Source organism: Falco cherrug, chromosome 10 (genome assembly GCF_023634085.1).
Source record: "Falco cherrug isolate bFalChe1 chromosome 10, bFalChe1.pri, whole genome shotgun sequence".
NCBI lineage: Eukaryota > Metazoa > Chordata > Aves > Falconiformes > Falconidae > Falco > Falco cherrug.
The window spans coordinates 29,507,759-29,533,669 of record NC_073706.1 but is presented as its reverse complement, the minus strand read 5'-3'; the positions used below and the strand labels follow the sequence as shown (position 1 = coordinate 29,533,669).

Sequence of the window (25,911 nt, the reverse complement as noted above, 5' to 3'; positions counted from 1 at the left end):
AACCTCGGAAAGTAGGTGCGACAGTGATACTCAGTGTGAACTTTAGCATAACCGGGGAACTGGCAGATTCATTTCAGTTTTCTGAGTCCCCAAAGCAACCACAGGATAATCATGAACAGACAAAATATTTGGATGATCACAAATATGAAAAATGAGAAATGTGGTGCAGCCACTTAGACATACTCCAAGAATATTACAGGATGAAAAGGCAAAATGACAGTATTTGGAGAAGTTCGCCACATTTTTGTTATGTCTGCAATTCACAAAATACCAGATACAAATAATGTGTGTGGGATGTGACACAAAATTTTGAACATTTGTTCCTGGGTCTGTTAGCTGTTTATGTGTTATTACATAACCAGTGACCCACAACAAGTGGGCACACCAAGTACTTTATTATTTAGCATACTAATTCTAAAGTTCCATCAATAGTAAGGACTTCTACAGAACACTTGCATGTTAGATAGGAATGAGAGATTACTCACATACCAGTAGCAACTCCTCAAAACTTAAACTCAGTTCATCCCGTCAACTATTACGTGGGCATTTTGTTACTAGCACAGAGCCTGACAAGCAGTCTTTTTCCCTTCTATAAAGCCTTTGATAATATTCTTTTCTACAGTAAGAATGTTACGAATCACAGGATGGTAACAGCAACTTGACACATTAGAAGGAGCATGCGTTTACCACATTCCCAACTCTTGGATGGGTTCTTTTTTCTGGAAAATTTTCATAGAATATGAAGATGGTTCCCTTTGTACACAGAATTTTTCCCAAGCAAATTCTCTGTTCCCAATTCTCTTTCTGCTGTCACAAGGCAAACACACTAACAAACCTTGTAGCTTATGTTATGATTTTCCGTATTTTCCCTGAGTCCCTGTTTGAACCTTCATTTTGTAAGGAAGAGACCACTCATAGACACCGCAAACTTTGTCTTTAGACCAAGAGCCTATTCCTACCATTCTGTTGTATATTCCTTATATAAACACCACAAATATCATATATCCCATTTCAGCTTTTATTTGGGTATTTTTAAGTTACGTTGCTCAAGTCCATTTTCCATCAATACAGACACTAAAAATTGAGATCAACATTTAAGGCAACATTAGCATCCATGCCAAGCTCAATATGCAAACCTTATCATCTAAGCACCACAGCATCCAAGAATTGTCACAAGTCCCCTACCTCCGTCACACGTTCCCTTTCCATTTTAACTCTGCTATCCCACACTACACTCAGTAATTCAATTTAGATGCACATTCTCAAGTAAGACCTTGTCATTTTTTATATTTTATTTCTTATGAACTAGATAATTTTTGCATAAGGTGATATAAATGAATGAGATATGTTCCAGGGTGAAAGTCTGCAGTTGATTTATGTTGCGATACCATATAGGATTTTTTTTAAAAAAATATATTTAACATCATTATTCGATGACTTAGTATGAACATTGTATGTATTTAGCCTTTTAGAAAAGGCTATATATACATTGAGACTTGTTAGAATGATAATTTTGCTTTAAATTCTGATTTCTTTAGTCTTTAGTGTTACTGTTGACAAGTGTTTGAGTTAAGGATGCTCAAGTGCAACTTTTAGGTAAGAATATTTACAAGTATACAAAAGACCACATAGTTTTTTAATACACCCACTATTCTTAATACAGAGTAAATAAGGATTTGTCTTGTGCCCGTGGAAATATTCTGACATGTGGGTCTTGTTTTTTTCACTTTTACAGTAAAAGGAAAGGTTTTACTTTTCCTTAAGAAGTGTATTTATTACAAGATGGTTAGCATACATATATCACATAACATACAAGAGTTAAAATTAACTAGTTACAAAATAAGCAGTGGTATGTATATTTTCATTTAACCTAAGAACAGGATCAGTATTTTACAAAGTACATATAAAAGTACTTAATATACAAAGAAAAATACAAATGTGCAAACACCATTGTCACAGGTGGAAATTTGTCAATTGAAAAATGCTAGAAAAATCCTTCATATTTTTCTTTTGAAATTGCAAATGCATTAAAACCAGCTGCATTTCCTATTGTGTGTGGTGAGAAATTTATGTTTCTTTTTGACAAAATACATTAGTTATAAAAACCCCACAAACAATTTAATAACTGAAAAATCTTGTAAGTATAGTCAGTTTGGTTAGGCTGACATTAAATTACAAGCAAAACGTCTGGAAAAATGAGAAAATAGTGAATCATATATACAAACCCTTTGTAATATTAGTGTGCTATTTAACATATTAACATTTCAAAATAAAAACAATGGCTTTATTACCTACAGATTCTACTCAATGTCATCACTATTTGTAGACTGTAAAATTTCTACTGATTTGGGGCTATTAAAAATGTTTCACCAGGATTTTAAGCTGAACAAACACAATTTTATCAAATGTAAAAATCTATAAACAGTCTTCCAATTCATGTGCAAAAAATGTTTAAAAAGTATCAAATCACAACACATCAAACCTGATTATATACATGGTTGATATCTGTAAATGCTGTTAACCAGCTATTTTTGTTCTGCTATAAATAACTTACCTCAGTCCTGCCATGTCTGCATTTTAAAGATTTCAGTGCAAGTGCTTGCTTCATTGTTTAGTGCATTATCATGTTTGTTATTTTTTACTTTACAGTGAGCAGAACAGCATATAAATTAACATATACAACTCACACATAAGAGATCTTTCTTCTACTGAATTCCTAGGTGGTTGTTGAACGTTTCTCCTGGATAGCATCAGCCAGTTTTCTTTCATTTATCCCATTGTAATTGCAAACAGAATCTAAAGTAAGAGTGCGAGGATCTTCAGAAAATCCCTAGAATTTGAAATTCCGTAACAACACTGCAGAAGCACTCAGTAGAGCACAAGATTAGAGAATGACCTGCACACTGAGAAGACACTTGAAAGTCTGGCATCAGGCAATTTCACTTTTTGGTCTTTAAAAATATCAACTGGCCATAAACACTGGCAACCTGATATATATGTATGTCACTGGACTCACAAGCTTCATTTATTTATTTATTTTTAGGAATTGCAGACATGTTCCCACTTACTCATGACTACCTTGGAAATAAGAACATTCTGCTTAAATATTTAAATAAAGTGAAAATACACTTCCTGTTGGAGGGAAAATTTCTACGGTTTCCTTTGGACAGATGTCCTAACAGAACAGCTCTGAAATGAGAAAACCAGGATTAGATGGTAGTGCAAATTCAGCTCAGTTTATAGCTAGGAATTGTACTGAAAAAAGTGGAAATTCAGAATAAATGGAATATTATTTTTCAAAGTCCTCCCTGCAGGAAAAAAAAACCAACACAGTTACAGTGGTTATAATTATTAAACAGAAAAGGAACTTCAGCGTATTATGAACTGCTACGGCTGAAACACAAGGAAGGCTGGTTGTCTGTCAGTAACATTTCAGAACTTAGCTTCTTACAGGATGAGGTGCTTTAAACGTGTCTTTATTATAGAACTTTTTCCTTTCTAAGCATCTGAAATGCAACTCTGGATCCTGTCCATCCATTGTTGAGCACTCTGTGCATCTTGGGCACAAAAATTATATACACGTTTATTTGTCTTCAACTGCAAAGGAAAAATAAGAACATAAAGACAGACAAGTCAACACATAAAACAGAGAAGGAAACTTGCAAACTTTACTTTAAACTCTCAATACTCAATGTACTAATTGGGTCTGAATGTAATATATTTTGAACTTCTGCTGTTGTGAGAGCCAGAGGCTAAGTGGGTGAAAACTTTTTGTCTTGAGTTGGCATGACAGCTCCTTGCTTACTCACACCTTCCAGCAGGACTGAAAGTAGTGGGCTAAACACCAAGAAAAGCAAGTTTCACATAAACATCATGTAAAGACGATATACTTACATCAAAAAATGCTTTTTCACTCGCATGTTTTGGGGCTCCAATTGTCGGAGAAGCAGGAATCACAGTTTCTACTTCTGCGAGATCTATGTGTCCCTTACAGCTTGTATCTTCACCAGAATCATAGTATCGCAGCTAGACCACAAGAGAAAAAAAAACACATCCAAATTTGCTATTTAGACGGACCTTTCACTTCTTCCCTCTTCCTGGATACAACCTGGGGGCATGGAGTGGTAAGAGTGGGAGGCGCAAATATTCTTAGGACCTGAGGACATCAGACATGGGAACTTTCTAAGCCACAAGTGACAGAAACCATAGGTTTGGTATATACAGAATGGTGGGACTGCTGGTAACCCTTAACTGGCCATTCCTCTATTTGACATCTCTGGGTAAGAGCGAAGTCTCCACCATCCTCTCCTCCTGTGCAGACACAGAACTGGGGAAGGAACATTTTGTCACCAGAGTTTCAGAGCAGAGAAGCTTCAAATAGTCATGCATTACTTCTGGGCAAAGGATGTGTGATGGATGAAAGCAGAACCTAGTCTTTAGCATTCAGCATTCCTCATCCATTTTTCTAACAGAAACCACTTCTTCACTGTTCATTGCACTGAAACTAACACAAAAGCTTTACTTCACCAAGGAGTTAACAGAACACTTATTCTCTATATTTCAAGAATTTAAAATGATCACCAAAAGTTTTAAGAATAATTTCATATAATTATAAACTGCATAGAAAATTCACATTTTCCTACACTGTACTTAGTGGCTGAACTAAGCTTGCTTTTTTTCCCCCTCCTTGCAAAGATACTTTGATATAAACGTTAGCCACTCTGTAAACTGAGTTTCAATACGCAAACAAGTTCCCGAAGAGAAAATCCGATACTTACTTTAAAAAAAGTAAATAATTATTTCCCATAAACCAATGCAAAACAGTAAAGCAAACCTTCACAGCAAAGGTCAAACAACAGAATTCCAACTGAGATTGACCTGTATTACTCCTACATCTATGATACTCAGGAGAATATCTGGTTATACAGAAAATATAAAAGTATCTTTTTCTTCTGCAAAATGAACTTTTTCTCCTGTGTATCAGGAAGAATAATTACGAACAGTGCATTTGTTGGTATTTTACCACACTAATCCAGAAATCCTCAATTAGCATTTTAAAGGATGACTGTCTTTATATGTATTATGTATTTTAAATGTATTGATTACAATAAATTAATATTTTTAAACAAAAGTGTACATTAGTCTCAGAGGTTACCACCCACACTGTGTGGAATATTTGGCTTAATGAAGATTACTGCTTGACGACCCAACATCATTTAAAGTACAAGACCACAAATTTCCACTGCAGAATTCCGGCATACATTGTAAAGTGGGTAAAACATTTACACTAGCAGATTTCCTCTGGTTTTAGTGATCCTTGATTTGTGATAATGATTTGTCAGAATAGTTATGAATAATTTTCCTATTAAATTTACATCACTATGACTAATTTAACGTACTCCTATATATGGCACCTGAAATTACTGTTCCATCAGGAACCTGGCATTTCAGGACTTTTAGAAATACATCTGAGATTAAATTTTAACTCATTTTAAGTCATTTGCAAAATTCAAACTGATTTCAGAGTGATCTGTGATTCTGTTCTCCATACTTGAAAAGACTTTCATACAGAGACTCGAGGTCAGCTTTCTCAAATATAGGTGACAGAAAACCACTACTAATATGTCAAGTGAAGTAAATGGATTTTTCTGCTGAAGCAGTTCAGATTATGATTTTCCAGAGTATATAATGCCCTTTCATTTGAAAAGAAAAAATGCTCATGGCCAAGTGCTTGAGGAACAAAGAGGCTCTAAAATACACACTGAGCATACAATAACTACTAGAGTTTTAACATGAATGCCTGAATTAAACTTGCTATCAGTTACCATATTAGCTCTCAGCATCCCAATTGCACTCTAGGAAATACCTTCTAAGTTTTTTACTCTCTAGTTCAGAAAGAGTTTTTAGTTTTTTTGGAAATTAAAAAGGTTATATTAAAGGGCAAATTATGCTCACCACTTAATTGCTTAACGATGTTCTAGAGCTAGCAGTGCTTCAAAAAATTGCTCATATTCCACAATGCCCAGAAAATGTTCTCAGGCACTACCTGGCTTTTTTTTCCTGAGGTATGAAGCAGGCAAAAAAATGTTTGGGCCCAAAGAATAATGCATGACTTCCAGCCCAAGAGGTCTTTTAGGATTACAAGCTAGATGTTATCACTATTTAAAAAAAACCCAAAATACTAAAAAAACCTGTGTCCATTCAGACATCTGTATCAGCTACAAGATACAATGATGTAACAGAGACATCACATCTGCAAATAATCATTACTAGTATTATTTGTACAACCAATCTATACAAATTCATTAAATAACCCCCCAGCAAACTAGTCCTAAAAAAAATCCACTATGTGAAAAGGTTTTACCTGGTGCTTTGTCACATCCAGCACAAACCAGCGAGGTTTCCAACCTTTTAGTAAAGCTCCTCTTTTGTATAGCGTACCTTCAAAAGATCTGAAAGGTACAGAAAATACAAATGGCACGTGATTCCATGATATGAATACTGGTGATACATGAGAGCCCCAAAATGACTACATACATATACGACAATTCTTCTACTGCAGTAAACCAAATCAGTTTTAAAACAATAGCTTAGTTACTGGTAACTGTGATACACTGATAAACACCATTGCAGTACTTTGGATGCATTAAATGTGCAGCTACAATTTGCTTGTGCATATCAAGGGGAAAATTGAAAGATACTGATGAGAGATAGAGGCCCACCCCCACTGAGACAACTAAATGTAATCAAAACTGCAAAGAAGGAATAAAGTCGTCCCAAAGCATTCTGGGCATATGAAAAATCTCATGCTCTTTCCCTAAGGCAGAGACTTATACCAATGTAATACAAGGTTCACAAATCCTCTATGATTATTCAGTTTACCTATTTTCATCGTTCTTTGATGTGAAATGATTGTATAGTGTAGTTGTTCTTCTGTCTACTCCATTAGAGGGAGAGATGCTTGCACTCTGTTCCTCACCCAGCCCACTATCAGGTATTTCCAACAAAGACCTCTTTTGATAGGAATGCAGATTGGCTGCCATCATCCCAGAGGAGCCAGAGGGATGTCTTCGGAGCTAAATAAGATGAAAATCAAATAAAAAAGGTAATGCAATATGTCTTACAGCATAAGACTGTCTCAACATTATATTGGTAATATGTGGTACAACATGTAAATTGTGAATGACTATGAGGCCCAAAAAAATCTTCATAATACAAGTCAGCAGTGCTGCCTCAGAAAAAGCAGTCAGAGGGATGGCAACTCAATGCAGTTCTTAAGCAGGAGGGTTCACACGGTGTGAGAAATCCGTACTTCAGAAAGGCCTTGCATATTCCAGTGACATCATCTTGAACAATGCCTCCCTTGCTTTCTCAGGAGCATCTAGAATTAGTCAGACACCTGGATACAGTAAGCTTCCCTAATTTCACAGGGAAGGAAAGGAAGGGAGGAAAGGAAAAACGAGTGCTGTTTCCAAGAGCTATTTATAGGCCCAAATCACTTTAGTAGAATCTCAACAATCTGGAACAAGAGGGAACCTGAATTTGGTCTTAGTCTAAATGACAGCGTCCTACAGACGAGTTCTTTGGAGTTGACCCTTAAGTTATTGCACTTACCTGAGAATCCTTAAATAACAGCTAGGACAGGCGACTGATAACAGGTATATTTAGACTTGCATTGTCTTTTCTGCTTCCAATTCAATAAGAAAAATCCTCTTCTTTGTTAGGATAAAACTTTTTAAATCTCAAATTTGTCTAGGGTGAATGACTCTGACAGACATAAAGCATATTGCTTTCCTGAGAGCAAGGGACTAATAAGAAAGTAGTGCTGTGGAATAACCACTGCATGGAGGCTGGCAAGTGTGAACAAGCGCATGAAGCTGAAGAGTTCGGGTACAGTCTGGAGCTGGTAACTCACTCTGCCAGGTTTAGAGGGAAAGCTCACAAAAAGCAGTATCTAAACGTTCTTCCTAATGTATGCAGACAGCAGAGAGGCAGCCTTTGACTTAGAAAATATCTATGTTGTCAGCTATTCTTTTTACCACAGTCAAGAACTGGAAACAGAAGCGTGAACACTTCCTACCTTTACCACAATTTACAATTCCAAAATTCCATTTAGACATGGAAATACCTTTACTCATCTCTGAAAGTCTGTGACGTCCTTCTGGTTACTTTCAGGGACTGAGGTTTTTTTGTACTTCAAGAATCTTTTAAATATATCAAGTCATATATTTGTGTATTAGTAAAATGCTCACGCTCGTTTTCTCCGTATGCCTTAATCTACTCTGGAAAAGCAACTAGATAAAAAGCACAAATCTAAATATATTTTCCTACATGCAGAAATACAGAGCCAGTATCATGGGTTAGAACAACATACTCAATTTTTCAAAAGCAGTATTTTACTCCAAGAAATACAGTGATCTTGTCAGAGCCCCAGGTAGCCTATACAGCAGGAATGGAATTATATCTATTGGATGAACTCTTTTATTACTTACATTGTCTTGTCTGGTGTCATCCTTTAGATTCATTTTGACCCTTTCCCACATAAGCTGCCACCTTTCTGGGCTCTGATTTAATTTACTTTCCAACCTTTCGATTTCCTGTAACAAATAACGGGTTTTCTTAAGGATAAACATTTCCAACTGATAACTTTCAGGCAATCATTTTTAGATAACCATTTCCTAGTCCACATTTTTTACACAGGGAACTTTTAGGCCGTGTTGCCCAGTAAAAAAAACAACCTATGTCAAACCAGCTATAAACTGATACCAACCAGGCTCAGGAGTTCAAGTCAACCAAGTACAGCATCGGCCACATTGCTCATGCATGTCACAGGTTGGAGGAGCCATTAGGCTTTCAGTTCTCTGCCGGTTCTCCCAAACGCACAAAATTCAACACCAATTGCCATAACAGAAACACAATGATAAGGCTAGGCTATATTTTATGATAATATTTACAAAGAACAAACTCTGTGCTGTGACACCAACATTGTACGCTGCCAATATTAACATTTACCCTGGTTTATAAAATGTGATACAAAGCTGTAATAAAAGAAGGAAATGAAACAGAAAGATTTATTCAGTTTGGATGCCAAACTGTAACAACATGTTCTTGTTGTGGAACTTGGGAATATGACCTAAGTTGATAACCTCCAGTTAGGGTTATTTCCTGGTAATAAGACAGTGCATGCAAAGTTGAATAAAAAGAGGCCATTTCATTAATATTTACTTGTGAACACTCATCGATACATGCCGTTACTTTGATGTGCAGTCCATATTCCTTGCCATGCTTACTTTCAACAACTATATTGTTAGGAAAACCTGCATCTTAATGAAATCAAATTAAAAAATTTGCAAATCCAATTATGAATTGATGATGGAACTAAAAATTGCCATAGGACAGAGAATTCCCATACTATATAAAAGCCAACTAAACCCCAAGACATTTATTTTCTAAGTAGAGATAGTAAGTCTCTGACTTTATTTACTTCTACTATACCAAATGATTAAAGTAAATTTCATGAATATTCTTCAACTCCTGTTGGTCTTTTAGAACGACAAGTTCTTCAGGAAACTGTTATTGATTGAAAGACTTTCAGAAAGTTAATGTATTTTTAGGGTAAGAAAACATTTTGATCGGGAGACTAACGCCTGAACTAAATTTTGAACTCTGAAGTGAAAATAAAAAAGCCAGTATTTGATGGTGTATCAGGAACAAGTATTTTTAGGAACTCTTCCTTGCTGAAGGTAAATTAGAAAACTCAGAAATAAAACTAAATATAGGAAACCTGGCTTAATAGCAAGAATCAAACCATACGTTTTAAATACTGAAGGTAGTTGAAAGCCACATATACATTACATATTATGGGGCACTCTTCCTGCCAAGAAATAAAATTGGGACAGTTTTGTTTGGGGTATCTTCATAGGTGGATACAAAACCAAGGAATGGTAAACACAAGCCAGACTAAAGGCTTCTCCACATCACTTGTTCCTCTTTCAAAGTGCTGAGTGTAAAACGCTTCCTGATGGGATACATACGACTGAATCAGTTTACCACCGACCTTTTATGTAAAAGGCTTTCCAAATTGCTGAAAAGCAAGCTCTTTAGTGCTAAAAGTTAGTCAGGTTTTAATCTGATCACTCTTTCTGCCCTAGTCTTGCCTTCTGACTATGAGTCTTTCCCTGCAGAATCTGGAAGTAACTGGAACTTGTTACTTAGCAACTGGGTCACATTCCTGATTTTTTGGCTCCACAATGAGTAGTGCTTCCAGAACTCAAAATGAAAAACTTTCAACAATTTCCTATACATAACTTGAAAAGTTAGGGATAAATTCTCCTTTAATAAACTCCATGTAAAAAACTTACATGGCAGTAAATCACTAAGACTTACTCTTGCCCCTTCAGTTTTAATTTTTACTAAAAATGTCAAATTTCCTTCCGTGTGTGGAATAGCCTATGAATAACTGCATTTCCTTAAAAGAAAAAAATCCTTACATCTGTCCTGATTCATCTCCCCTGTTGCCTAGGCTTGTGGGAGCAGAAGTCAATACATAACAAAAGAAAGGTTGTAACAAGTACAATTGTATGGACATCCATTTCCTGATATTAGTAATTACAAGCAATTAGCATTACTGTGCCTTTCAAAAGGCTTATCTGCTAAGTAATCTGCTTTGAATGGTACAGACAGGAGTTAACTCTGCAGACACTCCAGAACTGTGGAGACCCATCACCTCTTTTGCGTGCACACTCAACAGACACTGGACAAAGTGAACTGTCCTGACTGTGACAGAGCACCCTGGTTTTGGAAGTCCTTCCTTGTCAGCATTTCCTCTTCCAGCTCTTGGGCTAGAAGGCTTCTGAGACTTTGACTTCAAACGGAAAGGTGCTGAATACATCCAGTGATCAAACTGCTGCTTCTGTCAAGTGTTCACGCTTGTGCGTGCAGTAAGTTGTATGTGACTAGGTGTTCGGTATTTGCAATAAGCTTTTTGGCCTAGGGTCCATTTTGACAGATCAGCCTTTTTAGCACGTAACTGGACGTTAGAAAATGGCTCACAATCAGAAGCGCTATTTTTATTGTTTTGCTGGTCATTCATTTACCCCTTATACAGCTTTAGTTCTTCACAGTGCGTAGTTATGGCAGAGTTAATTTGGGTGACTGGCATCCTGAGGTGGCACCTTTCACTTTGCCAGTCTCTCCCTGAGCAATCGTCATCTAATGTTCAGTCATTACTGCTTATTTGCAAGAATAGGACCATCCTGAAGCGCACTATCTAGTTTTCATTTGAAAAATATCTTTTGAACAAACAAATTTGGGCTTGTCATTATAAACTAAGGGAGAATCAATCTTCCCTAGTAATTTACCATTGCTAAATATGGTCTCAGTTCAAAGATTTTTTGGATACCAACACATTCTCAATGGATTTATGATTAAAGAGAGGTCTTTCTCCTAAATCAGCAATAACCCTAAATTAACAACTTGTTCTAACAGAAAGTTCACTTTGCTTTATAAACTTAGAAGAATATTTTTGTAACCTTTATACAACCTCTTCAAAGTTTTTCAAAAGCTCCTCTCCAATGCTATCTTTTATTACTATAATCTAATTCACAAATAACATTTAAACTCCAAAAAACCTGACCCTTTAGAATGTAATATGGCTAATTTCCCTGTTACATAGCAGTTTCTCACAGTTGTGGATTTGGATAGTTTGGCATGTACTCCAGGAAGAAATGCAGAAGAACATTGTTGCTATACTCCTGATGTACTTCTGGCCTCTAGTTACCTGATAGGAAAGCTCTCTTTTTTCACTAAAAAAATCCTGATATGAGCCCTGCTGAGAGACTGCTCTTTCTTTGCATTTGTGAAGTTGAGAAGTTCTGGCTATTTTATTTTGAGTCCAGGGGAGTTTTAGAAGTGATTTTTTTTTTAAAAAAAATAAAATTAGGCATTGCTCCTGTGTTTGATCAGTTATGATTGGAAGGAATGGACCAAAAGAAATTTGAGGAATGTGCCAGAATAAAGCTAACCCTCCAGCAAAAGCAAGTCTATCCTCAAGGATTCAAACCCATTCAGAAATTTCCTGCCTTAAGATTTTGCTAAAAATCACCTTTGAATCAGGGAAGTTCGGGGACTCACAGCATACCCCACTTTTCCAAGCACTGCAATATTAGGCTCCACAATCCCAGCTTTAACATAAGGTAAAGTCTGCAAATAGTTTTCAAAATAAAAACCTGTACATAGTGACGTGTATCTGAATGTGCATGTGGCTTGAATCAATACCTCCAGGAAGTGAAGAATGCCCTTGTCATTTTCCTGTGCTATCAATTAAGATGATAATCTAAATACTAGGACTGATAATTAATTATAATAAACCAATAAACGTTTAAGAAAATACAGATGTTAAATCATTCTAAATAACTACAAGAGTTATCATGGTAATGGGATCCTTTTTCATCTTCTAATGAAGAAAGGACAAAATCCAAGAAGCCTACATGAGCCCAAACACGAAAAAGCCAAAATCAAGCATCTATTTCAAGTACTAATATATTCTGAAGAATCTGAATGTACCAGTTGGGTCCTAGTAAACATGAATAAACTAAGAGCAATCATGGAAAGATTTTTGAGAAATTTGGGCCAAGATGTTCAGTTTATGCTTGTGTATCTGCCTCCCACACGTTAAAATCAACAAGTGTCAGATTCTGTTTTCTGATCTGTCCAGAAATCTGGGAATTTCTCATTTTATTACACACTTACTTTAAACTGAGTACAAAAAGGACAAGCAAGCTAGATTCCACATTTGCCCAAATTAAAATAACAGTTCCTGCATTTCTTATAAAAGACAACCTAAAAATTCATTAGGCTACCTACCTTATTATTTACAAAAGACAGTGAAAACATGAATCTGTGACTGGCTTTCTCATAGTTATTAACTAAGATTAAAGTGTACTCCCAGAAAACTGTTCATTCAGAACAACATAAGCTTTGCAGGAAATCTGTTTGATTCCCAGACCAACCATCACTTCTCAAGATCAGCTAGTCAGTTTTACTAAACACCTGTTTTGACATCTATCATGGATTCTTTTAATAATAGTATAAGGCAATAACTTAAATAAAAGTAAATATGAATTTCACGAGCATAAGAGAACAATGTTCTGTGTAACACATGTACTTACATTTAAAAGGCTGCTGATGGCATCAGGTTGTATTTTTTTAACATCATCATAACATGGCCATACTATTTTCCTCTTAGTCTGAGATTGCAAACCATCCGTATGGTCAGCTTCCTCCGAAACACTGCACTTTGCAGGTACCATGGTCCAATCGTAGGAAGGACCTGTTGCCAAAATCTCCTCTACATAATAATCCCATTTTTTGAGGCTGGACATGCTTATATTTGGTTTCAGTGCCTATTTGAAACAAAGTTTCATTATAATGTCAAAAAGGAAGTCTCCGAGTTTCAGACTCACAACAGAATACAATACTTGTATTTTCTAGATATAGTACAATGTGGTGAAACAACCTGAGGAAAAAGGAAAACCAAGGAACACCAACAAAAATATCAGTGGCACCATGGCCCCTGAGACAGCGGAGACTGTCCCATCATTAGCTTTCTGGTCACCAGCCGTGGACAAATGGGCAAACAAATGACTTCTCAGGGTGAAGCTCACTGCCAAAGCAGGAGGAGAGCAGCACAGGAATGGACATCAGTGGGGCAGTGGGTACCAGGAGCATCTCAGAACAGCCTTGTGTCCAGAGCTACAGAAAGAAGCACCCTTTCCTTGCAGTACTTGAGGTATCTTGACTGCTGCTTACCTGGCTATTGCAGGATTCTATAATGGTATTTTGTGAATTTTATATAATTATTCAAGACACAGTCCTACCTAGTGGACTTACATTATGATCTGAGACAGTGATATAGATAATGCGATTTAATAATCAGGCTGCTAGGAATGTATCACATTATGACTCTCAATGCATTTCCCTGTAACTGTGGTTTACAGCATGTAAATTATTTTTTAAAACATTCTGTGCAAACTTTAACATCATTTTTATAATCATTCATATAATGAAATGAAATTAAATCAAAGATCCTCATTTACTTCAGTGGGATGCGTAAATACAGAATTTGGCCCTTTAAATGACATTTCCACAACTAAGATGATTGAGAATATAAGCCTATGAGACACTGCTCCAGATAATCAAGGTGGTCAGTTTTGTCCACCAAATGCTTAATTCAGTTAAGAACAATTAAAATATCAAAATGTACTCAAGGAATCACTCAGAATAATAAGCCACCTGTTTGTTGCTTGTTTTTTTTTTTTGTTTTTTTTTTTTAAAGTCATACCTCTGTTTCAGCAGGGGCATAGAGATAATTGAAGAAAATAGGGCTCCTTTTGTGCATCTTTTCAATACATTCCCAAATACAAATTCCTTTTTTGGCATGTTTATCTCCTTTATCTTCAAACAATGTCCCTAGGGAAAATGATAGCAGCAAAAAGACATCTTTATGATAATACATAACAAATACCAAAGCGTAGCCAAAAGGAATTTCACAGACTAAACGCATAGTAAAATCCACTATCAAATGCCACTGCAACAAGAGGTTGTATTTGATGAAAAACTGCTGTGTTTTGCAACTGCAACTATTCATTAGTGTTATATTTATAAACCTGTTCCAAAATTCACTGAAATACTGGAGTGCATTTATGAATTCCCCTTTCTGCCTGCAGCTCTGCAGACTCAGCAGCCCACCAAGCCCTGCTGATTCTGCCCCCACTACCCGAATTTACCAGCCTTTCCAGTCTGCTGGACCGGCTGCACCTGACCAGGCTAGTGTAAGCTAGCCACAGATTTGTGCTAACTGAAATGAACTTGGAAGGGTGTACATTTATCCAAAGACTACTGGAAACAGGATTTTATACTGCATTAAATGGTATTTGAAAGCAAAGTACTGCTAAATAAACAGCCACCCCACGCTTGCCTCCCCCCCAAAAAAAACCACTGTAGAACCATGTAACAATCCAGGTTGGAAGGAATCACAGGAGGTCACTGACTTCAACTCTTTGCTTTTGTTCAACTGAAGGTACATAATGGAAATTAACTTTTTTGTTAAAATAAAATGGTTGTTCAAGTTCAGTCTGCTCCACAGCCACTATGGTTTTTAAGACAAGCATTGAAATTGGCCGTATGCCATGAGAACCACCCCACCAAGCAGTGAAACTCGGAGCACATAAGCATCTTGCTTAGTGAACAAGTTCCAAGCACAGCCTCAACTATGGTTGTGTAGTCTTATTAAGAGTGCTCTGAGGGTAGATAAGGAACCAGTAAGGCTGCACGTGACAGGTGGAATAAAAAGGAAATATAAAAAGACAAACACTGAAGAGAATGCAAGAGAAAGAAGTGAGAGATAATAGGTGGAAAGACTTTCCTTTCCTGAAACCCCGTGCACTCTGCAAAGGATTCCCAAGGACTGTTTCTGTTAAAGTAAGGTATTGAGTAGGGTCAACTGAACCATGTGGATAAATTGTTAAAAAAATCCTTGAGGCATGGCACTAAGGTCTTCCACTTTCTCTTAGGCCCATCAGTGGCATGGCTCAGGAATCATTCATTCAGAAAATTCTACATGTTCTTCACCTCCATTTTGCTTTATATTCCTTAAATTGAATTAATTTCATGATCATGGCGCAATTACTGAACCATCTCAAACTAGGCAAATATTTACGAGAAAAATACTGAGAGCTACAAAACCAATATGCAATAAACAAACACCACATATACCGTGTTCTAGTCTTTCGTAGTCTGAATCCAGAAGAAATGTTTTAAATCGATTTGATATGTGATGAAAAGCCAGAAACTTCAGATAATATTGATTGAACTCAAACTCTGTTGGGTATTGGTGATGAATCTAAAAAAAATAAAATAAAAAAATTAGTAGCAGGGGAAAAAAAGAGGATATTGAGGTATAATGCGAAAATACAAACAGATATGTAAGAAATAATGTGAAATATGACAGCACAACAATTCCGCTGTGAATGCTGACAAATACATCCATAGGGAACTGTCTTGTCTGCACACAGAAACTCTGCAACATTTTGCCTAAAATATTTTAAAGCTAATTAAATTAATGTATTGTCTGTGCTGCAAAAGTGTTTCAGAGCAGATAGGGTGTACTATATAATAAACAGTATCACATTCTGTACAAATGTCAGGCTTCTTCAGAGTAATCAAACAGGATATAAATCCTTTATGATAACTCTTGAGACACCATGTATATAACTTCACAGGCAAAGATACTAGTCCCGGATGTAGCTGGAAATCAAACTTTAATTGGTAAGGTTATGCAGCGGAGTTCTTGCTACTGCTCAGAATCCAACATAGCAGACGGACAGAGGTAATGCTGCAAATGATATTCCGTCGACCATTACTGAAACAGCTAATTACTGAAGTACTTGCTAGTCTACACATATTTCTTCTTTTTCAAAATATGCACCAAATATCACAGTGCAAAAAAAACCAACTCACCCACAACCCCCACCCATACGGAGGAGGTATATTGACATTATTTCTTTTAAAACAGTAAAAATTATGTAACATCTTAAATTGTTATCCTCAGTTAGGCTTGGGACCTATCTAATTCAGTGAGTGTCTCCTAGAGGAGTCAGGAGCAGATATTTAAAGAAGACAATACAAGATTATCAGAGTACAGCATTGTGGGGGAGTTGGCTCTTCACAGCTGCTTCCTGCTGAACGTTAACAGAAAGAGCTTGGTGTAAGATTTTATGCATAAAGTTTAATATGCATGGCAATTTTTTTAGCATTAATTATTGATGATATTGATACTTGATATCCATATAAAATTCACAATTCTAAAAATCTTGAGAGATTGCTCACAGAAATTTCATGTGTTAATTTCGAATTTAAAACTTCAAATAAGCTTATTAATTGTGATCTTTATTTTCAGAATTAAGCATGGTAATTAACAGAAAATTCCTTTACAATAAAAATAGTATAGTTTGCAATCAAAAAAGAAATTGCTGATTGAATTTCGCATTTGAAATACAGCCCATTGAGCTCTGTCTAGCTTCACATCACACTTGTAAAATACCTTCAGTTCTGCAAAATTCCTATGTGTTGTCTTTTGGATTCTTACCGCTCATTTTCCCATTCCATCTTTTCTCTCTAATCTCTACTTATCAGTTACTCAATAGAAAAACTTTTTTTTCTTAATTGCTTATGGAAACTAGTATGAGACTGTTTGAAGCTCCTCATGTTTAGATTTTCACTTGCCAGCTGAAAAAACCCCAACCAACTAAAAGAAAAATATTATGCATTTAGCAAGGCAAGTTATCTACTGACCACACGACAGTGACAGGAAAATCCCTTCAAAGGATCTATAAACACACACACAGCATTTCAGTCAGAATTTATTGTTATCCTATCTCAATATTAGCTTCTGGCTAGACATTCAAAATGCTAAGATACTTTAAGAGATCTCAGTTCAATATAGCCACACTTATTTTAGCCCCATTTCTCCCCTGATACAAACGACTATTCCTCCCTGTTTTGTAAGAATAAAGCTAAGCAAAATTTTTCTATAAGAACTTAAAGACTTCAAGTAACTTTTTAGCACTCTTCATAAAAAAGAATATTTTTTTCTGGCATATATTAGATGAAAATACAATGCAAATACACTAATTCTGTTCAGAAGTGGCTTCTGAGCTGAAATCCAAAGAGGTCTGCATATATGTGTGCATTTAGACACATATACACACATATACAAGTACTTTAGTATACATTTTCTCCTTGTGTTTGGAGTTTTTTTTTAATATACTGTAAGAAGCTACATTCTGCTATTTGACATGACTTATACAGGGTCCTAATTTCTACTTATGGTCCAATAATTTTTTAATCTGTTTAAGTGATCCCATTTCTGAGATTTCTGGAACTACAAGTAACTAGAAATTATAATAATATCATTTACTTTTTTAAGTGAAAACAACTATCATATAAAAGATTTCTTGATAAAGGTGAGTAATGTAGTTCCTGTTACTGTCTGTGTTTTAATAGCTGTGGCTGATTCCAGGCCGCTTGGAGATGGGAAAGGTGCCACAGCTAGGTGAAGCAACTACTGTTACTCGTGATTTGTTTAGCTGCAGCGCAGTCTGCAAAATTTAAAACACAGATGAGCTATCAGGGAAAAAAGCTCCTGATAAAATACAGCTCCAACATCAGAAGCGATAAATTAGAAAGTTAACATAGGAGAAAATAACTGTATTAATTTAAGCAATTAAAAATAAACATAGAAAGAGATTTTTATTACCGTAGGCAATGTAACCACTTAGGTTGACAAATATAGCTGGTTTCTCTCTGATAAATTGTTGGTGCCATTTCACTTAATTGATTTTTAAGGGATAATCAAATTTATCCCTCATCATTTTTTATCAAATTTTACATGTAAATTAGCAGCAGTGTTTCATAGTTTACAATTTCAATACATACCACCTAAAAAGACAAGTCTACAGGGACAGGGAACCTGTGAAAATTACAACTCCATCATCTTTTAAAATGCTTAATCTTCATAATATATGAACATTTAAAACCTGAGAAAACCAATAGGTGTTTCTAATATTATGATTAGAGAAACTCAGTATTTTAGAATTCTTTTTCAAATTAACTTAAATATCTCATAAATGTAATTAATAATCTTGCACTTCTATCATCTTCTTCCCTTAGTTTTCCAATACATTTTGGTTTAGTAATCCCATTATCTATCAACATTTACTTAGTTTAAGTAAGCAATACAGTACTCCAAAATGTCCTGTGCTAGTAAGCACTAAGAGGCTACTCCTGCCAATACTGGAATAACTGAATACATCTACCGTGGGAGTAGCACACTCACCTCCTCTTACTGCTGTAACAGAGCTCCTTATTGAGCTTAAAAGAAGTCAGTTCCAGAAAATAATTCAATTTTATTTATATTTAATAATTACCAAATAGATACAGAAGAAAAATAAGAAAACCTCCCTGTACTGACATCACTTGCGTAAACTCAGTCGTCTTAGAAGCAGAGAGAGTATCTGCCAGATGCTGCTATTGTGAAAGAATGATTTTGCATTAATAATTCAGCTGACACCTGGAGATATTGGCATAAACAATGACTTCTTACAAGATGATGCAGTTCTAATTCAGGAACCACTGCTTCATTTGTTTTCTCTCTATATTTAGTTTAACTCATGACATTTAATGCACGTACTGGCTCTACTGTGACTTTCTTACTGCACCCAGTATGTTGAGACTACAATGGTTAAAAATATTTTGAATGGACCAAATATTTATTTTCCAGTGAATGGGCAATTTAAAAAAAAATGATCATAATATATTGTACTTTAGGGTCAAGTTGCAATCCCATTGGATTCTGTAGCTGTCTAACAGGATGCACAGAAAACAAGGAAACAACAGAAACGTTCAAGTACAAATGTTAAGCAAATTTATTTTTCATAGTAAATTCCCATGGAACTTCAACCATTAATTTGACTTCCAAAGTATTTTCACTTGAGTTTACAACCATACTGTTAGAATTTGGTAAATCAATACTATGCCATCACGAGTAAGATTTTATAAGTCTTCTTCTAGAAAACTTACTCGGCCGCATTCTGAATAGGATTGTAAATCATGTAGCTTAGAGATTTTTTTCCCCCATACCAGACAAGTCCATATTATCTATATTACACTGTCTATGCAGTAAAGCTGTGTCTGCATGCCCTTCCTTAGCTGAAGGTAACACTGGCTGAAGAGACTATAACCCCTGGACAACCCTATCTTTCGTCATGAGAAGTTACTGCCTCCTTCAGATGGACCTGCTGAACTGCTTCTAAATCCACACCTATCACAATAAGATGGTCTTTTCTACCAATTTTTTCTACCATTTTGATTGGAAAAGGCAAGCAGGTTCACATGAACCACTTCGCTAACAGACTGGAAGGGTATTATCTCCACCAGAGAAGAGATGACTAGCTCCAGATGGCCTGCAGCGGGTGATCCTTCTGCTGACATAGCGGCAGCCAGGGCATGTGGACACAGCTAAAGACCAAAACCCACAAAATACAGATATTTCTGTAAAATGCACCTGTTGATAACTCATATACTTTATATCGCCTCTTAAAGATAGAGAAGAGTCAGATACTTAGTGACATGCATCAAAGCTGCCATCTGTGATGAATTACAAAAATGTACAGTACTTATACTAGCAACGTTTTAGGCACCTTACGGCTTGAGGCAACATCATACCTGACAGTTGTTAACAGCAGGGATTTATCCCACTTTACGTTTCATCCTAACTTTTAAAGCCGGGATGATTGTAATGCATTATTCCACATTCTTAAAACTACACATTGTGTTAAACAACTTAAAAAAACCCCAAGAATTTTGTCATGAATAAAACACAGTACATTCTATTTTATGTCAGTAAACCAAAATCTCTGAATTTTATTTTTATCTTTGTCCAGGATACCCCATTTGTTTCTGAAGTTTATGCGCTCTCTGGACTCAAAAAAAAAATACTGTACAGGTATGCGTAGATGAATTTCCTTGCTTTTCTTTAGGGCAACTTTTAAGATTTATTACAGGAAAAACTGGAGCAAAGTGTTTCCACAGTCATAAACAAGACATAGGCTATGTCTACATTAGCAGGTAACTCGGAGCAAAAGCAGCAGCCCAACAGACTGAAGCAGCTGGTGCTGAGGTTCCTGCAACTATATTACACATTTGTTGTTTTACTTTGGATTACATTTAGTCCAGTTGAGTGGACGACCCCATTGTACATTGGTGACCCACACGGTTTTAAGCAAAGTGATAAATCATTGGTTCCAATCCTTTTAAGAGCTAGTGAGCATTTAGTACACACCTGAAGCAGAACTTCTGGGTTAAACTCTTCCGACAAAAACGCAGTACACACGCACCAAACCAACATCCACAAACGATAAGGGGAGATGAAGGGGAGAGGGAAAGACAGACATATGTACAGGAGGAATTATGCAAGCTCCCATCTTGTGTTTGCATACACAGAGATTCTGCAAAACATTTATATTTACTGGTTTGAGATGAAGAAAAGGACAGACTTTAGAATTAACCTGAAATCAGTGTAATATTCTTAACCTAACTTCTTTCCACACAACGTAACTGTTGGTGTTCACCATACTGTGAACATGCAGTATATAAAAAAATCAGAACATCTCAGGACCATCTGGTTTATAGCTGTTTCCAGAACGGGTGGAGCATAGGCCTCTTCAAAGCTCAACATCAAGCCCAAGGAAGTAAACCCCCTCTAGTCACTGTACTAACAATCAGTCAATTTCTTCTTCTGAATAAAGGTACCCCAGACTGCCAAAAACCTGTCTCAAGCTTAAAAACCTTCTATGTGAAATCCCTGAATAAATGACCTTAAAAGATCCGTACTGCCAACCATGCCTCTACGTTTTGCGTGCATGGGTCACTTAGCTCTAGGCAACCATTCCAGCTCTTCTCGAGGTGAAATCCATTCCATTTGATAAAACCTAGAGAAGGAGGTTACTAGTCCTCTCTCAAACCATTACCTATAACATCTGAAATAGTGGCATCTATGCACTTATTTATGAATTATTTTTGTAAACTAAAATCTATAAATAGATCGACTTACCTGATGCACACAGTCTAAGAACTGCAAGAAAACAGGAGCAAATCCACTACCCTGACAACTGAGACTCAGATTACTACGTTGACTGAATTTATGACCAAAAGACAGCCATTCTTTTTCCACCAGCATTCGGAAGCCTTCAAGTGTCCTATAGAAGGGATCACTGAGTATTTGCACCAGAGATACCACCTAGATCACAAGACAGGATATATTGTGTTAAGAGTAACAGAAGTTAGGAGAACCCTTTAGTCAATGAATATAAATATTCCATGATCTGTTTATAATTCAAGGAAACAAAAGCCTTCATGTAAACTCAATTACAAGTATTTTACCACATACATTAAGTATTCTTAGAAAACAAACCAAATAATATCGCATGTGCAAAAGCTTCAATTAAATTGAGGCTTTACATATCTGTAAAACTCAAACCTGAGCAACTATAACTTCTGAGTCATTATATTGCTTACCACATTTAAATTACATCTGAAATGAACCCACTTATATTAATAAAATAAGGATACTAAACATTTATAAAATACTATTAGCTGCCTCAGCAAAGAAAGTGTTAAAGAAGTGATCTTGAGGGTGACTTTACAGTTTCTGCAGTGCTGCCATGCTACGGTGCTCATCTATAGAGAGCACCTCAGGAGACTGTAAAATGCAGCAGAGATTCTTACACTTCCAGCTACGTACGTCCCCTTCACTCTTCAAAAGAAATGAACGTTCTTTTGTGGGTTTATTTACCTGGTACCGGGATGCTGGCTGCACATGAAGTTTTTATTTACTAGAATTATTGGTATCTGTGTTTACCTTCTGAGTTACGAAGCAACTACATGGACACAATGCACCCATTAAATGAGGCAGAGGTTCTTCCTTCTAATTTATAGTCTGTTTCAGAAACTTATCTGTTGTGGTGATCTGTCCTTGCAGCAGGTGTTACAGTCACTTTGGCACAAATTTAGTTTTCTCCCTGTGTGTGGTCTCCTAACTTCATTTATGGGAAGTGAATGGCAAGAGAAAGAATTCCTTTCCTTTTCTCCTGTGTTTAAAGTGTACTAAGTTTAAAAAGATAAATGAACAGTGTGGCAGCTTTCAGCTTTCATTGTTACATACGGTCAGGTACAGGAATGCAGATTTTGTATCTAAACCTTAGACCTGTAAGTCCATCAGGACCTTTGGAACAAATTAATTTTAAGGAAATTCTTCATGGTGAAAACTGCAAATGCATGCAAGCATTCATGCGTTCTAGTTTCTTCTCTTCTGCCACAACACAAATCTAGTCATGTTATACCAATTTAACAGTCACTTGTGTAAAAAAAGAATTGCCTGGTATATTGCCTCAATATTTATCTATTTCAAGGTGGTAACAGCAGCTTACTTGCGCAGTAATATCCCAGCCATCTTCCAAACAAACCATAACAGAAGAACCATTTTCCAGGAGCTCAGAGATGATCACACCCAACTGCATTATTCTGTGAAGCTATAAAGTATTACAAGTAAGTAACATACTCCTGTATAAGATAATTTTCTAGATATTATCAATAAATAGAATATTTTAGTATTAAATATTAAAATATGTATTCTGAAATCTACATATAGCACAGAGAAAGGTACCGATGCAACAGATGAGAAAGCTGTAACATGTAACAGTCTCAGGATTTTCATCTGAACTACAACAAAAATAAAGGAAAAATTTGAAGATAGGAACTTAAGCTATTAAAACCAATGAGTACTGTAATAAAATAGCTGTCATAAAAAGAAGAATGGGAACAACACAGTTGACAGATTTATTGTAGAGACATTCCATCCTGGGCTTAACACTAAAATAACTTCCTGTGAAATGTTAAGGTTCCATAAAGTCACTAAGTATTTTCATGGGAGAACCCATGTAAGATATTTACAAGACAATATTTCTAATGCTCAATCCCATGGAAATTGGAAAATTAATGAACTGAATAACAATAACGCAAAACCTAAACCACAAACCTAAAAAAAAACCACAGAAAAATCCTATTTCTATAAACTGGAAATTAGATAGATTAAACAGTGTTTCTTATACTTGAGTGGAGTGGCTAAAACATATGGAAAGAGAACATATTTATTATTTGCATTCTAATATTCATCATGCAGTTATACTAAAATCCCTTGAGCAGGTGGGTTAGTTAATTTCTCTGGGAAGGGTTATTGACTCGAATGAGATTTATTTAAACATGATAGGTATAAGAAGCTTAAAAAATTTAGGTGAATTTGAGCAATTTTATCTACCTATGAGACTTCACGTTAATATTACTAAAAAGAAAATCTGTCTGATATTTCTACTATTTTTGTCACACTATGACAGCATTCTTGGTAAACAACAGACAATACATAAGCAATGCAGTTTTTTACAGTAGAATGAAACTGCTCTTTGCAGAGCACTGAGTACAAGCCAACCAGCAGCAGCAGTAGGAAAGAAGAAAGCACTATAGGAAAACAAATCACAGCAAAAGACATCTAAGAATATTTATGCAAGGAAAAAAGTAAGTTCAGAAAGTAGAGAGGGCACAGGGAAGTGACTCAGGGAGAACAAAATTCAACTGGAAAAAATAAAGAGGAAAAAAGATCAACCAAACAACAGTTAAACCCTACAGAATTCATCCTTGTTTAGGGCAGTCTCATTTTTTCCTCTTAAAAACAACCCCAATCCTATGAATATTACCATGGAAATGGTGATGGGAAACACTGAACTTCTCTGAACATTCACATAACCATTACTTAGAAACTAATTTTCCTGCAATTTTTAATAGGAAAAGATTGGAAAGAGCACCACTTTTAAAACCATGCAGTTTGTTTATTTTTCTATACTTTCTTTGGCAGTAGAATAGAAAGAAGGCTGTTTTCTGCTTTGCTTATTAAAGAAACTGATATGCAATCCGGTTATACAGATGCAAGATGAAAAATGCAAAATACTGGGTTTATCGTTTGTATTCAGAAGATAGCACAGCACTCCAAATTTCTTCTTAGGTATTCACATCCTTATAAAGAAATATTTAGTCAATACAGTGTTAAAATCTATACTGTGTAACTTCTATTACCCAGGAGAGGAAAGCTTAATACAATAAAAACACATTTCCAGCATGACAGATCTATGTTCTTTCACAGGAATAGCAAGAAAATGTGTCAGATCAGTCATAAATTAACTTTATCACATATGTCACACGTGAGATGATTTAAACCACCGAAATGTGGTTTAAATGTCACACAGCTAGTGTGTGACATTATGTTCTAGCCCTGAGCAGTGATACACTATTACTTTTCCTCTCAAATATGCCAAAAGAGATTAACTCCAATGTTATAATCTCCCCTTGATCTCTCTGCTGCTATAGGGACATGTTTATGTTATCAAAGTGACATTCGACTCATTTAGCTGCACTTATCAACTCGCTCAACTACTCCGTGATTGAAAACATTCTCATGCTGAGGGAGCCAAGCCTTCCTGCCCCTTCCTGAAGAACACAGCAGGCAGTGCCCAGTGCCTGTGCTTGCACCTCAAGGGGAAGAAGCTAAGGCATGCTTTGCACGGCAGCGCATTTCAACCAGGAGTACATTTTCTGATGCGTAATTACTGAAATGACTGCGTTACAAGTATTTCCTCCTTAAGAAATCAGCATAAGAGTCTATTCTGTTTTCTATGATTAATTGCATTTAGAAGAATGTATTCAGCAGAGGATTCTGAACATAACATGCAACTGTTAAAAAGACATTCACTATAACTAAAATGGTTTTGGAGTTAAAAAGAGCTGACTTTTCCACATCCCTCTTAATTTAAATCTTGCAAAGTTACTTCCAGTCTTGCCTTCGTTTGGTTAATCTTTATGGAAGGAAATATAGGATAGGGAAGTAAAGGAACAGATTCAGAGAGAACAGAGATTAATACACAAATAATCCCCCTCTCCCCTACAAACACTTCCCCATGTCCCACACTGATAAACAGATGCTTGCTTATTTCTTAAATACTTGTGCATATGGAAAGCCAGGGTGGGAACACATATGAAGAGCAGAATACTGGTTTTAAAATCAAAAGGCTTATTTGTTGTTCTATAATTTTTTCTGATTTTTAAAATATATAAAATCAGAAAAAGCCGTTAAAATCAAGACCATAAATTTATACAGGCAGAAAAAACTGTCTTCTCTACTTTTGTACGTGTTCCATGTTATAAACCATAAATTATGTTCTAAAAAATGCCTTCCATATTTGTAAATGT

General features: G+C 35.9%; 1 protein-coding gene across 5 annotated transcripts in view; it reads right to left on the bottom strand.

Moving 5' to 3' along the window:
- Positions 1-1,002: 1,002 nt before the first annotated feature.
- SBF2 (SET binding factor 2) overlaps positions 1,003-25,911 on the bottom strand; it is a 255,137-nt gene continuing 230,228 nt past the window's right edge. For all 5 annotated transcript variants that reach the window (XM_055722192.1, XM_055722188.1, XM_055722190.1 and 2 more), the window contains 10 exons: positions 23,046-23,147; positions 21,671-21,856; positions 15,775-15,901; positions 14,342-14,469; positions 13,170-13,403; positions 8,493-8,597; positions 6,883-7,076; positions 6,365-6,452; positions 3,895-4,026; positions 1,003-3,597 (listed from right to left, as the gene is read on the bottom strand). In XM_055722192.1, coding sequence (XP_055578167.1) covers positions 3,499-3,597; positions 3,895-4,026; positions 6,365-6,452; positions 6,883-7,076; positions 8,493-8,597; positions 13,170-13,403; positions 14,342-14,469; positions 15,775-15,901; positions 21,671-21,856; positions 23,046-23,147 — 1,395 coding nt within the window. In that variant the 3' untranslated portion in view covers positions 1,003-3,498. The remainder of the gene's footprint in view (positions 3,598-3,894; positions 4,027-6,364; positions 6,453-6,882; positions 7,077-8,492; positions 8,598-13,169; positions 13,404-14,341; positions 14,470-15,774; positions 15,902-21,670; positions 21,857-23,045; positions 23,148-25,911) is intronic.